The sequence below is a fragment of the Acipenser ruthenus genome, chromosome 50 (genome assembly GCF_902713425.1).
Source record: "Acipenser ruthenus chromosome 50, fAciRut3.2 maternal haplotype, whole genome shotgun sequence".
NCBI classification, from domain to species: Eukaryota; Metazoa; Chordata; class Actinopteri; order Acipenseriformes; family Acipenseridae; genus Acipenser; species Acipenser ruthenus.
Window position 1 is genome coordinate 7,825,546 of NC_081238.1, and position 18,001 is coordinate 7,843,546.

Consider the following 18,001-nt stretch of genomic DNA (forward strand, 5'->3'; position numbering starts at 1 on the left):
ATCTTAGCAATGGCTTTCTTACTGCCACTCGACCTGTCAAACTTGCAGCTCGAAGTCTTCTCTTCACAGTTGAAACTGAGACTTGCTTACTTCGACCAGTGTTAAGCTGTGCTTGAAGCTGTTGTCCTGTGAGCCGCCTATCACGCAAGCTGTTGACTCTCAGAAACTTGTCTTCTGATTCTGTTGTGGCTTTGGGTCTGCCAGACCTCTTCCTGTCAGAGTTTCCTCCAGTTTCCAAGTGCCTTTTGATGGTGTAGGAAACTGTACTCACTGACACCTTGGCTTTTTTTGCAATTTCTCTAAAGGAAAGACCTACACTTTTAAGGGTTATAATGGTCTGTCTGTCTTCCTTTGTTAATTGCCTTTTTCTCGCCATTATGAGAGCAATATACTACTTCCTGCAGTACAACACTGCCCAAATAATGCTTAAGAGGGTGTAGTAACACAGTCTGTTCCAACACTGCTTTTATACAGACAGAGGGTTTGTTAGTAATCAACAAAAGTTGGGACACCTGTAGGAATTGTTAGCATCATCTTTCAAGGCTTAATTTACTTCCATTGCTGCAGAATAGCTGTAAGTTGTTAACCCATTACTTGTTCCCTGAAAAAGGCCTTTTTGTATAACTCTGAAATGTACATTATTTTTCAATTTTTGGTAACCTAAACTTTTTTTTTTAACCTCTGGCAGTTTACCGCTTACCTTTGTACCATTTCAGGTTATTCACTGGACTTGAACTGCTTAAATTTCAATAAAAACTGGAAAAATGGGGGTGTTCTAAAACTTTTACATGTAGGCCTACACTAAGAGGTCAGACTGAACCTCACCTTGCACTGTTTGATAAATCTTTGCCTTATCTACAAAAAACAAACCCAGAGAGAGAGAGAGAGAGAGAGAGAGAGAGAGAGAGAGAGAGAGAGAGAGAGAGAGAGAGAGAGAGAGAGAGAGAGAGAGAGAGAGAGAGAGAGAGAGAGAGAGAGAGAGAGAGAGAGAGAGAGAGAGAGAGAGAGAGAGAGAAGCAAAAATCTGAAACTTCTAAAACTTAAACTCTCCAAAAAATGACAGTAGGTGAAACTTCGGGATGAATGTCAGATTATTTGGTAGGTTCGATTTGTCTTCTTAATGCAAAACACCAGCGTTAGGACAGACGCACAGACACTGCAATAGGATTTCAAATCCGTGTCCGCTGTTATGAAGTATGTCGGGTTGCGTGTAGCGGTTGAAACCAGAGTTCTCGCCGTTTGTTTCACGCGGTAACTGTCCTGGAAAAAGGGAAGAAAAAAGAAGTGTTTTTTTTTTGTTTTGTTTTTTTTAAATGAAGATGGTCAGTAAAGCAATGGGATCAGCGCGGTTTTATAAATTCTTCATCCCGGTGGCTGTGTTCGCTGTTCTACTCTACCTGGCAAGCCTCAGATTGCGTAAGTATGAACCTTTAATATTAATATTATTATTGTTATTGTTGTTATTATTTTTATTTTTATTTTCTTTAACGCGTTAACACACAAATTGGCTAAATTCTTAAGTTCTCAAAAGCTGTTCATTATTAGGAAGCTCTGTGGTCCAGTGGTTAAAAAAAAGGACTTGTAACCAGGAGGTCCCCGGTTCAAATCCCGGCTGACTCACTGTGTGTGTGTGACCCTGAGCCAGTCACTTCACCTCCTTGTGCTCCGTCTTTCGGGTGAGACGTTGTTGTACGTGTTGTAGGTAGTTCACACACCCAGATTTCTGTAAGTCGTCTTGGATAAAGGTGTCAGCTAAATAATAATAATAATATATCAAGTTGTCATTAGCACGTTTTTTTTTCTTTCCAGAAACGCAGAATTTGTGTTAGCAGATTTGGTATCCTTGACTTTATTAGGCTGTAAATCTGGTGCAGAGGTTGTGCATGCTCTCCAGATGAATGCTGCTGGCATTGCTTTGTAACAGCATTGCGTGTCTCTGCTTTCAGCCTCTTCCACAGATAGTGGTGAAGCGCACAGCACTTATGGAAATCTGTTAAAGAGAATGTAGTTCTGGGATTTTAAAATGGCATCAGAACTACATTTCCCAGTGCCTAGTGCTCCTAATGAAGCCAGCAATGACAACCATCTGGGTCAATTGCGATGAACTTGTGGATTCAGCACAGAGCTGCATACTAAGCTGTGGAGCAGCTAATCATAATCTACTTCAAACAAAAGATGGAGGCATTGTTGTTAAAAGTCCCATTTCCAAGTATTGAAAATGCCTGCTCTGTCTTCCATTCCTGATTCTGCAGTTTATAAATCCTCCATCCCTGATTCTAACTTCCATGCAGGCGTGTGAGATTGCTGTTTAAAATCTCACAACCTTGCAATCTAAAACACTACAAATAATAACGACTTGAAACTACAGATCATAAAATATCTAACGAGAGTGCATTTCCCAAAATCATAAAAAATAAAAAGTTATAACAAACTTGTAACAGCGGGGAACATTTTACAGGAAAGCGATGAACTGAAACGGGCTTCAAAGCAACATCAAGTTAAACATGTAAAAACTATTTGTATAAACCAGAGAGCTATAGAATACTTAATGACAAAATATATGCCTGATTGCACATGGATTGCTTGTATGAGCAGACAGCAGTTTAAAAAGCTGCTCCAGTCATGGTATATCTAAGAAATGCAGAAACAAGGACGTCTACGGTATTTATTACTGGATTTTTAAAATGAAATCCTTGATTGAAGACACTGAACAACATTTAAAACAGCATTTAAAACAGGCAGCAAAACATTTTTAATATAGATTTTATTTGCTTTAGTAGTCTCGTTATCAATCAACAAATTGATATTAAAAACACAGAACCTGCGTTTGTTAATAGAGTACCCGAAAGAGAGTGAGAGGGCAGTATTAAACACATCCTGAGCAGAAATCATCTCGTTAAGAAGCAATGCTATGCAGCCCATTACGTTCCTAAAAGCTCTCTGGTGCCCCCTGCTGGAAACAGTACTGCTTTACACTGCAAGCTGCCCGCATGATAACTGCAGTACACTGTGCTGTGTCTTGAGGTGCCGCAGATTCACCGTGGTATCGGGGGAAGGTTCCACAGAACCCACTGCAAGAGGCTGAGCAACGCAAGAGAAAGGAAAGAGAAACGTGCATTCATAATAACACATCTATTTAATATATTACTAATGTGAGGTAACACAATCCGAATGCTCAACAAGACGATGAATACAAGACGTACTCGTTCATATTTGAGTCTGTGAGCTTTTGATCTGAACAGATTGTGATGAGGGGTGACCCTGTTTATCAAGCAGGTTTATTCTTTTGTTTTCAGAAAATATTTCTGTATTCAGTCTGCAATTCTGAGAATGTTCTCGAGTTCTGAGAGCCTGCAACTGACTTCACTTCTTCACACACTAAGTGCAGGGAGAGGATTACACACCTGTGTGAATTGTATGGTGTCTTTTAAGGTCTCGTAACTGTCTGAATCTCTTCCCACAAACATCACAGTGATGAGGTTTCTCTCCTGTGTGAATGACTTTGTGTTTTTTAAGGTTTCCTATGTGAATGAATGTCTTCCCACACTCAGTGCAGTGATGAGGTTTCTCTCCTGTGTGAATGCTCTGGTGTCTTTTAAGGTCTCCTAACTGTATGAATCTCTTATCACAAACATCACAGTGATGAGGTTTCTCTCCTGTGTGAATGGCTTTGTGTTTTTTAAGGTTTCCTATGTGACTGAATGTCTTCCCACACTCAGTGCAGTGATGAGGTTTCTCTCCTGTGTGAATGCGCTGGTGGATTTTAAGGTCTCCTAACTGTCTGAATCTCTTCCCACAAACATCACAGTGATGAGGTTTCACTCCTGTGTGAATGGCTTTGTGTTTTTTAAGGTTTCCTATGAGACTGAATCTCTTCCCACAAACATCACAGTGATAAGGTTTCTCTCCTATGTTAATGCGCTGGTGTGAATGAAGATTTCCTAACTGTGTGAAACTCTTATCACTGGTCTGTATGTGGGAAGGTTTCTCTCCTGTGTGAATGCGCTGGTGTCTTTTAAGCAGTGATATATGATTGAAACTCTTCCCACAATCAGCCCAGGAACACGTAGTGCCTCCTGTGGGATTTCCCTTGTGAGTTTCAGGAGCGTCTAATTGACAGGAACTCCTCCCACCTTTAATAGAATGAGGTAAGGTCTTCACGTTGCCCTGGGTTTCTGAATTGTTAAAACATGCAGAATGTGCCGTCTCTGTACTCTCCACAGTAAGTGGGTGTCTGTCTTGTAAAGAAGGGATTGTAACTGAGTGAGTTCTCAATGTCTTCACATACTCTTCTTGGGGTGTCGTTTCTCTGTGTTTCTTGCACTGTGGTTCGCCTCTAGTAGAGTTTTTGCACTGGGGTGATAGAGTGGAGTCGTGTTCTCCTTCATCTACTTTAGAAGCTAAAGAAAGAAAGAGAAGAGAGACAAAGGTTATTGTACAGCATTCTTCCACATGTACTGTTCTGCAGGGCTTCATGTCATAAACATGACAATAATAACACAGCAATGCTTACTGTGAGACGCACAAGAGTGAAATGAACCGCTGAGAGCAAACATTACAGTCCCTGGGATAGTTGTAGTGAGATGAGTGTTTAAAAATGATATTGTATTTGAATAAAGTGTAAGAAATAAAATAAGACTGATGAGTCATACAATACGGGGTTCACTCTCATTGTGGCGATGCTGCTGCATACTCTCCACAGAAATGCTCTACTGAAATGTTTCTTCTGGTGACGCTAAGCAACCCGACTGGATCTGACATCACCCAGTGATGGGACATGTGATCCCTGCAGCTCCGTAAAGCTGTGGGAGCAGCACAACTGCAAACAGTCTATCAGAAATGGGGAAAGGCACAGATCTAACACAGGGGTGTCCAAAGCTGGCCCTTCCACTCCTGCTCTTTGTTCCAACCCTGTTCTGAGTTGTTTAATTGAACCAATTAAAGCTCCATCCAGGCACAGGAGCAGCACTTTATAGAAGTGAACCTGTTCAATGAGGAGTGGAATGGACTCCAGGAGCGTGATTGGACAGCGCTGATCTCACAGCATTCTAAAGAGGCGTGGCAGCGGCTGCACATCTAACGTGATTGGACAGCGCTGATCTCACAGCATTCTAAAGAGGCGTGGCAGTGGCTGCACATCTAGCGTTATTGGACAGCGCTGATCTCACAGCATTCTAAAGAGGCGTGGCAGTGGCTGCACATCTAGCAGGTGCCTCAGGAGCAAGCACAGTGATGTCCTTGTTGACATAGTGGATGGGCAGTTCCCCTTGGTTAATATATTAATCTCAAGCACACTTCTGGTGTTCAGTACCAGGTTCTGGATCAATAGGCAGCTCAATGCTGCTTGTTTTGTAGGATTACCTCCAAATCCCAGATCACATCCAGATGGAGAATCATCACACAGGTTGGATCCCAGCTTGTTGTTCTCCTCAAGTGTACAGACATTATTTTCAGTAGGAAGTTCCTCTGGGATGGAGACACATTCCTGTTCTATGAATTCCTCTTTAATAGGAACACACTCCTGTTCAGGGACGTCTTCATCTTTAACACATGGCAGCTCTGTAACCTGTATTAGACTTGCACACCACTCCTGCTCAAAGGACTCCTCTTGTGTGTAAACTGCTTCTATCTTTGGCCCTTCCTGTGCTTCAGATTCGGGGATAGCGTGGCTCTCTATGGGATCTGTGGGAAACAAAATTGTATAAAATTACAACTCTTACTTACTAGCTAGGCTCCTCTACAAAGCCAGCCCCTTGTCAGAATGACTGAATAGATTCAATTCTTTTAGTCTGTCTGCATACGCCTTTTAAACCCGGGATAATTCTGGTTGCTCTTCTTTGCACTCTTTCTAGAGCAGCAGTATCCTTTTTGTAACGCGGTGACCAGAACTGAACAGAATATTCTAGATGTGGTCTTGCTAATGCATTGTAAAGTTTTAACATTACTTCCCTTGATTTAAATTCAACACTTTTCACAATATATCCGAGCATCTTGTTGGGCAGCAGTGTGGCGTAGTGGTTAGGGCTCTGGACTCTTGACCGGAGGGTTGTGGGTTCAATCCCTATGGGACATTGGGTATGGGACACTGCTGCTGTACCCTTGAGCAAGGTACTTTACCTAAATTGCTCCAGTAAAAACCCAACTGTATAAAAGGGTAATTGTATGTAAAAATAATGTGATATCTTGTAATAATTGTAAGTCGCCCTGGATAAGGGCGTCTGCTAAGAAATAAATAATAATAATAATAATAATAATAATAATAATAGCTTCCCCACATTGTCTAGATGAAGCCAGCGGGTCTAAGAGGAGCTATTTCTCTTATTTTATTGATTTATTTTTAATTAAGAGTGTTACTTTACCCTTTTTTAACTCACAAATTAAAACACATTGTCCCTCGCAGCAGGAAACCGCACAACAGCTGAGGACAACAGAGGCAAGTCTCAGCAAAGTGTCTGAGGAATGTCTTTCTGTGAACTCATACTGTATTGTGATAATGGCTGGGATGGAAACTGTCAACACAGAATACAAGTTTCAATGTGTCAAATACAACGAGCAGACAAGGGGCTGCAGCAGGAGAGCTGCTTATTCTCAAAGCACCTTCATGGAAACAAGTGATTTACACAATTCTGACTCTTCAAAGTGCAGCAATATGTTTTTTTGTACAAACTCCACCTGTGTAATAATCATTAATAACAACATTGGAAGCTTACTTGTGCAACGCCATGTGAACTGTATATATACATTCAATCACATCCCTTCTATTCTGTTATACCCTGTATTAGTAAGTGTCTGGCTTTGAAACAATATGAGCGTTCGTTTCCTAATTCTGTTATACCCTGTATTAGTAAGTGTCTGGATTTTAAACAATATGAGCGATCGTTTCCTAATTCTGTTTACCATCAGCTGAACAATGTACTTTATTTACTTATTTTATGATTAGAATTCTAACAAACAAACTGCAGCTTCACGCTGTTTTGAGCAAATGATAGATTTTAATAATAGAATAGACACTGTTATAGTATAATATATACTGCACCACTATCCATTCTTAATACACACTGTTATAGTATAATATATACTGCACCACTATCCATTCTTAATAATACACACTGTTATAGGATAATATATACTGCACCACTATCCATTCTTAATAATACACACTGTTATAGTATAATATATACTGCATCACTATCCATTCTTAATAATACACACTGTTATAGTATAATATATACTGCACCACTATCCATTCTTAATAATACACACTGTTATAGTATAATATATACTGCACCACTATCCATTCTTAATAATACACACTGTTATAGTATAATATATACTGCACCACTATCCATTCTTAATAATACACACTGTTATAGTATAATATATACTGCACCACTATCCATTCTTAATACACGCTGTTATAGTATAATATATACTGCACCACTATCCATTCTTAATACACACTGTTATAGTATAATATATACTGCACCACTATCCATTCTTAATAATACACACTGTTATAGTATAATATATACTGTACCACTATCCATTCTTAATAATACACACTGTTATAGTATAATATATACTGCACCACTATCCATTCTTAATAATACACACTGTTATAGCATAATATATACTGCACCACTATCCATTCTTAATAATACACACTGTTATAGTATAATATATACTGCACCACTATCCATTCTTAATAATACACACTGTTATAGTATAATATATACTGCACCACTATCCATTCTTAATAATACACACTGTTATAGTATAATATATACTGCACCACTATCCATTCTTAATACACACTGTTATAGTATAATATATACTGCACCACTATCCATTCTTAATAATACACACTGTTATAGTATAATATATACTGCACCACTATCCATTCTTAATAATACACACTGTTATAGTATAATATATACTGCACCACTATCCATTCTTAATAATACACACTGTTATAGTATAATATATACTGCACCACTATCCATTCTTAATAATACACACTGTTATAGTATAATATATACTGCACCACTATCCATTCTTAATAATACACACTGTTATAGTATAATATATACTGCACCACTATCCATTCTTAATAATACACACTGTTATAGTATAATATATACTGCACCACTATCCATTCTTAATAATACACACTGTTATAGTATAATATATACTGCACCACTATCCATTCTTAATAATACACACTGTTATAGTATAATATATACTGCACCACTATCCATTCTTAATAATACACACTGTTATAGTATAATATATACTGCACCACTATCTATTCTTAATAATACACACTGTTATAGTATAATATATACTGCACCACTATCCATTTTTAATACACACTGTTATAGTATAATATATACTGCACCACTATCCATTCTTAATAATACACACTGTTATAGTATAATATATACTGCACCACTATCTATTCTTAATAATACACACTGTTATAGTATAATATATACTGCACCACTATCCATTCTTAATAATACACACTGTTATAGTATAATATATACTGCACCACTATCCATTCTTAATAATACACACTGTTATAGTATAATATATACTGCACCACTATCCATTCTTAATAATACACACTGTTATAGTATAATATATACTGCACCACTATCCATTCTTAATAATACACACTGTTATAGTATAATATATACTGCACCACTATCCATTCTTAATAATACACACTGTTATAGTATAATATATACTGCACCACTATCCATTCTTAATAATACACACTGTTATAGTATAATATATACTGCATCACTATCCATTCTTAATAATACACACTGTTATAGTATAATATATACTGCACCACTATCCATTCTTAATAATACACACTGTTATAGTATAATATATACTGCACCACTATCCATTCTTAATACACACTGTTATAGTATAATATATACTGCACCACTATCCATTCTTAATAATACACACTGTTATAGTATAATATATACTGCACCACTATCCATTCTTAATACACACTGTTATAGTATAATATATACTGCACCACTATCCATTCTTAATAATACACACTGTTATAGTATAATATATACTGCACCACTATCCATTCTTAATAATACACACTGTTATAGTATAATATATACTGCACCACTATCCATTCTTAATACACACTGTTATAGTATAATATATACTGCACCACTATCCATTCTTAATAATACACACTGTTATAGTATAATATATACTGCACCACTATCCATTCTTAATAATACACACTGTTATAGTATAATATATACTGCACCACTATCCATTCTTAATAATACACACTGTTATAGTATAATATATACTGCACCACTATCCATTCTTAATACACATTGTTATAGTATAATATATACTGCACCACTATCCATTCTTAATAATACACACTGTTATAGTATAATATATACTGCACCACTATCCATTCTTAATACACACTGTTATAGTATAATATATACTGCACCACTATCCATTCTTAATAATACACACTGTTATAGTATAATATATACTGTACCACTATCCATTCTTAACAATACACACTGTTATAGCATAATATATACTGCACCACTATCCATTTTTAATACACACTGTTATAGTATAATATATACTGCACCACTATCCATTCTTAATAATACACACTGTTATAGTATAATATATACTGCACCACTATCTATTCTTAATAATACACACTGTTATAGTATAATATATACTGCACCACTATCCATTCTTAATAATACACACTGTTATAGTATAATATATACTGCACCACTATCCATTCTTAATAATACACACTGTTATAGTATAATATATACTGCACCACTATCCATTCTTAATAATACACACTGTTATAGTATAATATATACTGCACCACTATCCATTCTTAATAATACACACTGTTATAGTATAATATATACTGCACCACTATCCATTCTTAATAATACACACTGTTATAGTATAATATATACTGCACCACTATCCATTCTTAATAATACACACTGTTATAGTATAATATATACTGCACCACTATCCATTCTTAATAATACACACTGTTATAGTATAATATATACTGCACCACTATCCATTCTTAATAATACACACTGTTATGGTATAATATATACTGCAGCACTATCCATTCTTAATAATACACACTGTTATAGTATAATATATACTGTACCACTATCCATTCTTAATACACACTGTTATAGTATAATATATACTGCACCACTATCCATTCTTAATACACACTGTTATAGTATAATATATACTGCACCAATATCCATTCTTAATAATACACACTGTTATAGTATAATATATACTGCATCACTATCCATTCTTAATAATACACACTGTTATAGTATAATATATACTGCACCACTATCCATTCTTAATAATACACACTGTTATAGTATAATATATACTGCACCACTATCCATTCTTAATACACACTGTTATAGTATAATATATACTGCACCACTATCCATTCTTAATAATACACACTGTAATAGTATAATATATACTGCACCACTATCCATTCTTAATAATACACACTGTTATAGTATAATATATACTGCACCACTATCCATTCTTAATAATACACACTGTTATAGTATAATATATACTGCACCACTATCCATTCTTAATAATACACACTGTTATAGTATAATATATACTGCACCACTATCCATTCTTAATAATACACACTGTTATAGTATAATATATACTGCACCACTATCCATTCTTAATAATACACACTGTTATAGTATAATATATACTGTACCACTATCCATTCTTAATAATACACACTGTTATAGTATAATATATACTGCACCACTATCCATTCTTAATACACACTGTTATAGTATAATATATACTGCACCACTATCCATTCTTAATAATACACACTGTTATAGTATAATATATACTGCACCACTATCCATTCTTAATACACACTGTTATAGTATAATATATACTGCACCGCTATCCATTCTTAATACACACTGTTATAGTATAATATATACTGCACTGCTATCCATTCTTAATAATACACACTGTTATAGTATAATATATACTGCACCACTATCCATTCTTAATACACACTGTTATAGTATAATATATACTGCACCACTATCCATTCTTAATAATACACACTGTTATAGTATAATATATACTGCACCACTATCCATTCTTAATAATACACACTGTTATAGTATAATATATACTGCACCACTATCCATTCTTAATACACACTGTTATAGTATAATATATACTGCACCACTATCCATTCTTAATAATACACACTGTTATAGTATAATATATACTGCACCACTATCCATTCTTAATACACACTGTTATAGTATAATATATACTGCACCACTATCCATTCTTAATAATACACACTGTTATAGTATAATATATACTGCACCACTATCCATTCTTAATACACACTGTTATAGTATAATATATACTGTACCACTATCCATTCTTAATACACACTGTTATAGTATAATATATACTGCACCACTATCCATTCTTAATACACACTGTTATAGTATAATATATACTGCACCAATATCCATTCTTAATAATACACACTGTTATAGTATAATATATACTGCACCACTATCCATTCTGAATAATACACACTGTTATAGTATAATATATACTGCATCACTATCCATTCTTAATAATACACACTGTTATAGTATAATATATACTGCACCACTATCCATTCTTAATAATACACACTGTTATAGTATAATATATACTGCACCACTATCCATTCTTAATAATACACACTGTAATAGTATAATATATACTGCACCACTATCCATTCTTAATAATACACACTGTTATAGTATAATATATACTGCACCACTATCCATTCTTAATAATACACACTGTTATAGTATAATATATACTGCACCACTATCCATTCTTAATAATACACACTGTTATAGTATAATATATACTGCACCACTATCCATTCTTAATAATACACACTGTTATAGTATAATATATACTGCACCACTATCCATTCTTAATAATACACACTGTTATAGTATAATATATACTGTACCACTATCCATTCTTAATAATACACACTGTTATAGTATAATATATACTGCACCACTATCCATTCTTAATACACACTGTTATAGTATAATATATACTGCACCACTATCCATTCTTAATAATACACACTGTTATAGTATAATATATACTGCACCACTATCCATTCTTAATAATACACACTGTAATAGTATAATATATACTGCACCACTATCCATTCTTAATAATACACACTGTTATAGTATAATATATACTGCACCACTATCCATTCTTAATAATACACACTGTTATAGTATAATATATACTGCACCACTATCCATTCTTAATAATACACACTGTTATAGTATAATATATACTGCACCACTATCCATTCTTAATAATACACACTGTTATAGTATAATATATACTGCACCACTATCCATTCTTAATAATACACACTGTTATAGTATAATATATACTGTACCACTATCCATTCTTAATAATACACACTGTTATAGTATAATATATACTGCACCACTATCCATTCTTAATACACACTGTTATAGTATAATATATACTGCACCACTATCCATTCTTAATAATACACACTGTTATAGTATAATATATACTGTACCACTATCCATTCTTAATACACACTGTTATAGTATAATATATACTGCACCGCTATCCATTCTTAATACACACTGTTATAGTATAATATATACTGCACTGCTATCCATTCTTAATAATACACACTGTTATAGTATAATATATACTGCACCACTATCCATTCTTAATACACACTGTTATAGTATAATATATACTGCACCACTATCCATTCTTAATAATACACACTGTTATAGTATAATATATACTGCACCACTATCCATTCTTAATAATACACACTGTTATAGTATAATATATACTGCACCACTATCCATTCTTAATACACACTGTTATAGTATAATATATACTGCACCACTATCCATTCTTAATAATACACACTGTTATAGTATAATATATACTGCACCACTATCCATTCTTAATACACACTGTTATAGTATAATATATACTGCACCACTATCCATTCTTAATAATACACACTGTTATAGTATAATATATACTGCACCACTATCCATTCTTAATACACACTGTTATAGTATAATATATACTGCACCACTATCCATTCTTAATAATACACACTGTTATAGTATAATATATACTGCACCACTATCCATTCTTAATAATACACACTGTTATAGTATAATATATACTGCACCACTATCCATTCTTAATAATACACACTGTTATAGTATAATATATACTGCACCACTATCCATTCTTAATACACACTGTTATAGTATAATATATACTGTACCACTATCCATTCTTAATACACACTGTTATAGTATAATATATACTGCACCACTATCCATTCTTAATACACACTGTTATAGTATAATATATACTGCACCACTATCCATTCTGAATAATACACACTGTTATAGTATAATATATACTGCACCACTATCCATTCTGAATAATACACACTGTTATAGTATAATATATACTGCACCACTATCCATTCTTAATAATACACACTGTTATAGTATAATATATACTGCACCACTATCCATTCTTAATAATACACACTGTTATAGTATAATATATACTGCACCACTATCCATTCTTAATAATACACACTGTTATAGTATAATATATACTGCACCGCTATCCATTCTTAATAATACACACTGTTATAGTATAATATATACTGCACCGCTATCCATTCTTAATAATACACACTGTTATAGTATAATATATACTGCACCGCTATCCATTCTTAATAATACACACTGTTATAGTATAATATATACTGCACCACTATCCATTCTTAATAATACACACTGTTATAGTATAATATATACTGCACCACTATCCATTCTTAATACACACTGTTATAGTATAATATATACTGCACCACTATCCATTCTTAATAATACACACTGTTATAGTATAATATATACTGCACCACTATCCATTCTTAATAATACACACTGTTATAGTATAATATATACTGCACCACTATCCATTCTTAATAATACACACTGTTATAGTATAATATATACTGTACCACTATCCATTCTTAATAATACACACTGTTATAGTATAATATATACTGCACCACTATCCATTCTTAATACACACTGTTATAGTATAATATATACTGTACCACTATCCATTCTTAATAATACACACTGTTATAGTATAATATATACTGCACCACTATCCATTCTTAATAATACACACTGTTATAGTATAATATATACTGTACCACTATCCATTCTTAATACACACTGTTATAGTATAATATATACACCACCACTATCCATTCTTAATACACACTGTTATAGTATAATATATACTGCACCACTATCCATTCTTAATAATACACACTGTTATAGTATAATATATACTGCACCACTATCCATTCTTAATACACACTGTTATAGTATAATATATACTGCACCACTATCCATTCTTAATAATACACACTGTTATAGTATAATATATACTGCACCACTATCCATTCTTAATAATACACACTGTTATAGTATAATATATACTGCACCACTATCCATTCTTAATAATACACACTGTTATAGTATAATATATACTGCACCACTATCCATTCTTAATAATACACACTGTTATAGTATAATATATACTGCACCACTATCCATTCTTAATAATACACACTGTTATAGTATAATATATACTGCACCACTATCCATTCTTAATAATACACACTGTTATAGTATAATATATACTGCACCACTATCCATTCTTAATAATACACACTGTTATAGTATAATATATACTGCACCACTATCCATTCTTAATAATCCACACTGTTATAGTATAATATATACTGCAGCACTATCCATTCTTAATAATACACACTGTTATAGTATAATATATACTGCACCACTATCCATTCTTAATAATACACACTGTTATAGTATAATATATAGTGCACCGCTATCCATTCTTAATAATACACACTGTTATAGTATAATATATACTGCATCACTATCCATTCTTAATACACACTGTTATAGTATAATATATACTGCAACACTATCCATTCTTAATAATACACACTGTTATAGTATAATATATACTGCACCACTATCCATTCTTAATAATACACACTGTTATAGTATAATATATACTGCACCACTATCCATTCTTAATAATACACACTGTTATAGTATAATATATACTGCACCACTATCCATTCTTAATACACACTGTTATAGTATAATATATACTGCACCACTATCCATTCTTAATAATACACACTGTTATAGTATAATATATAGTGCACCGCTATCCATTCTTAATAATACACACTGTTATAGTATAATATATACTGCACCACTATCCATTCTTAATACACACTGTTATAGTATAATATATACTGCATCACTATCCATTCTTAATAATACACACTGTTATAGTATAATATATACAGTTACATGAAATAAAAGCGAATCTAAAACCACGCCGACATCACCACGAGGGACATCACAGCGAGTGCACATAACAGCACTATGACATCACCATGAGGGAATTTACAGCGACAGCACATAACAGTACTATGACATCATCACGAGGGACATTACAGCGACGCAGTCAGAGTGGGCTTCACCACAGATTTTCTGATTGCAGACGACTAAAGTTTTTTTTTCACTGTTCCCATACAGCTCCATCATAACTAGACTGGTAAATACGATCAGTAAAACCTCCATTCAATAAAAGCCTGTTTCCACGAGCATTTTTTTATGTAGTTGGGCTGCATATTTTTTTCACTTGTTGCAGAATGATATTCAGCACGTGTTTTGATTATATATAATGTATATGATTACCTCTCCATAGGACATCTAGGATTAGGCTAGGACTATATAAAGAAGGACAGGACAGAATCCCATGATGCAGTTCGGCACTCAATTACAGGCGCCATTTGTGGCGCCCACTCAGCACTGAATACATTGCGATGATGCTGTGGTGCAGCCCCCGGATATAGCGGTATTATTTATAATAACAATACAAAATATCGTTAATATAAAGTGTCTGGCTCGTATTTATGCTTGATTATGTCAAGAAACATTTTGCCAGGACGAGCCTGAATAAGTTAAAAGCATTGCGAGCGCGCTATTATTTCTAGTACTGCTGTTAATCAGGGTCTGTACACTGTGTCTAATAAAAGGCTCTATTAAAAGACCCTCACAAATACATCACAGAGATATTTACATTCTCAAGCTCTGCAACATGGTCTGTGACTGTCTCAGCGGGACTCTAAACACTTTACCAGAAGGACACCGTGTAAGTCTCTCCAATTACAGACTGGTTAAGACTTACCAATATAGTAGTTTCTTAGTTTCTAGAATACCTATTTAAATATGAATTAGACTAGGTTAGATGCACTACGTTCTTATAATCTATAAAATAACACAATGCCTCAATTAGACTGCTTATAACCAATATTAGGACAGAGCTGTGCTATTAACAGCGCTTATAATAATCAAACACTTTAAAACGCGTCTGAAGAGAGATTCGACCCAAGATCTTTCCAGTAGAAGGTGATTTGAGGTGTTGGATTGACCGAGCAATACCACCCAATAAAACCCATCTTACCTTGAAATATGAAAGGCTGTTTAATGTCTGCATGTGCAGCGTTTATACACCCTCGCACGGCTTTCAGCTCGCTCTCTGATATTTCCAATCTCAGCTTCAGAGTTTCATTCTCTCTCTTCACTGCAGACATGTCCTCTTGTAATTCAGTGAATTTGCTGCAGACAGCTTCAGTAATCGCGCACACGACGCTGTCTGCAGCCGCTTTCACTGCGAGCTCGACGGTGGAGGCGAGCTCGTCTTGAAACAACGACACGGAGACACTGACGTCCATCTTCACTGGTTTAGTTTGAGACTGCTCTAGCGGAATCCTCTTTGCATTCAGAAACACCGCCTTCGGTTTGTATTTAGTAAGATATATGTGTTTTTATCGTAGCCTTCCCATTCAAATACATGCATCACACACAGACTTTGCACGCAGTAGCAACCCTTTCTATTCCAGGTACCAAGTCTGAGCACATTCTGCGGAAAACGTGTCCAGATTCAGATCCAGGTCACGCATCCACGGGTTTAAAAGTCTGCAGAGCCGCGCAGCTTCTCAAGAGGTCCTGCGCAGGAGCAGCCGCGGCGCAAAACAAGAGACGAGCGCTGGCTGATAAAGAAGTGTGTAGCAAACAGATCCAATCCTCACTGCATGTGCTACTGCCACCTAGTCAGGGGGTGTGAATCACCTTCGAATAATGTCATTAATGATCTTATAAATGATTTGTAATACAAATTAAAATGATTTGACTCTTTCTCCACACAGTTATTATACTTTTCAAATATTCCGATATTTATTCTAAAGGTTTAAACATGTAAAAAAACAATGCTAAACTGATTTATGAGTTTCTCTGACATATTATCTGGGCAGCAGTGTGGAGTAGTGGTTAGGACTCTTGATTCTTGACCAGAGGATTGTGGGTTCAATCCCAGGTGGGGACACCACTGCTGTACCCATAAACAAGGTGCTTTACCTAGATTGCTCCAGTAAAAACCCAACTGTATAAATGGGTAAGTGTATGTAAAAATAATGTGATATCTTGTAACACTTGTAAATTGCCCTGGATAAGAGTGTCTATGAAGACATTAATAATATCTGATTTCATTATTCATTCAATACATTTAGTTTATTAGCCTGCTCTGTCACTCCACTGGGTAGTTATTCATATAATAAAAAGCATTTCATTCAAAGAGCTTTAGTTTTCTAACGCCTCTCAGGTTTTTCTTGTGG

General features: G+C 34.6%; 1 protein-coding gene across 1 annotated transcript; it reads right to left on the reverse strand.

Moving 5' to 3' along the window:
* Positions 1-2,685: 2,685 nt before the first annotated feature.
* On the reverse strand, positions 2,686-17,404 carry LOC131722020 (zinc finger protein 626-like). The gene is made up of 3 exons (XM_059015572.1): positions 16,792-17,404; positions 5,362-5,682; positions 2,686-4,400 (listed from the first exon to the last, which is right to left on the reverse strand). Exons 1-3 carry the CDS (start codon positions 17,060-17,062, stop codon positions 3,397-3,399), a joined length of 1,596 nt encoding a protein of 531 aa, XP_058871555.1. The 5' UTR covers positions 17,063-17,404; the 3' UTR covers positions 2,686-3,396.
* Between the last annotated feature and the right edge of the window lie 597 nt (positions 17,405-18,001).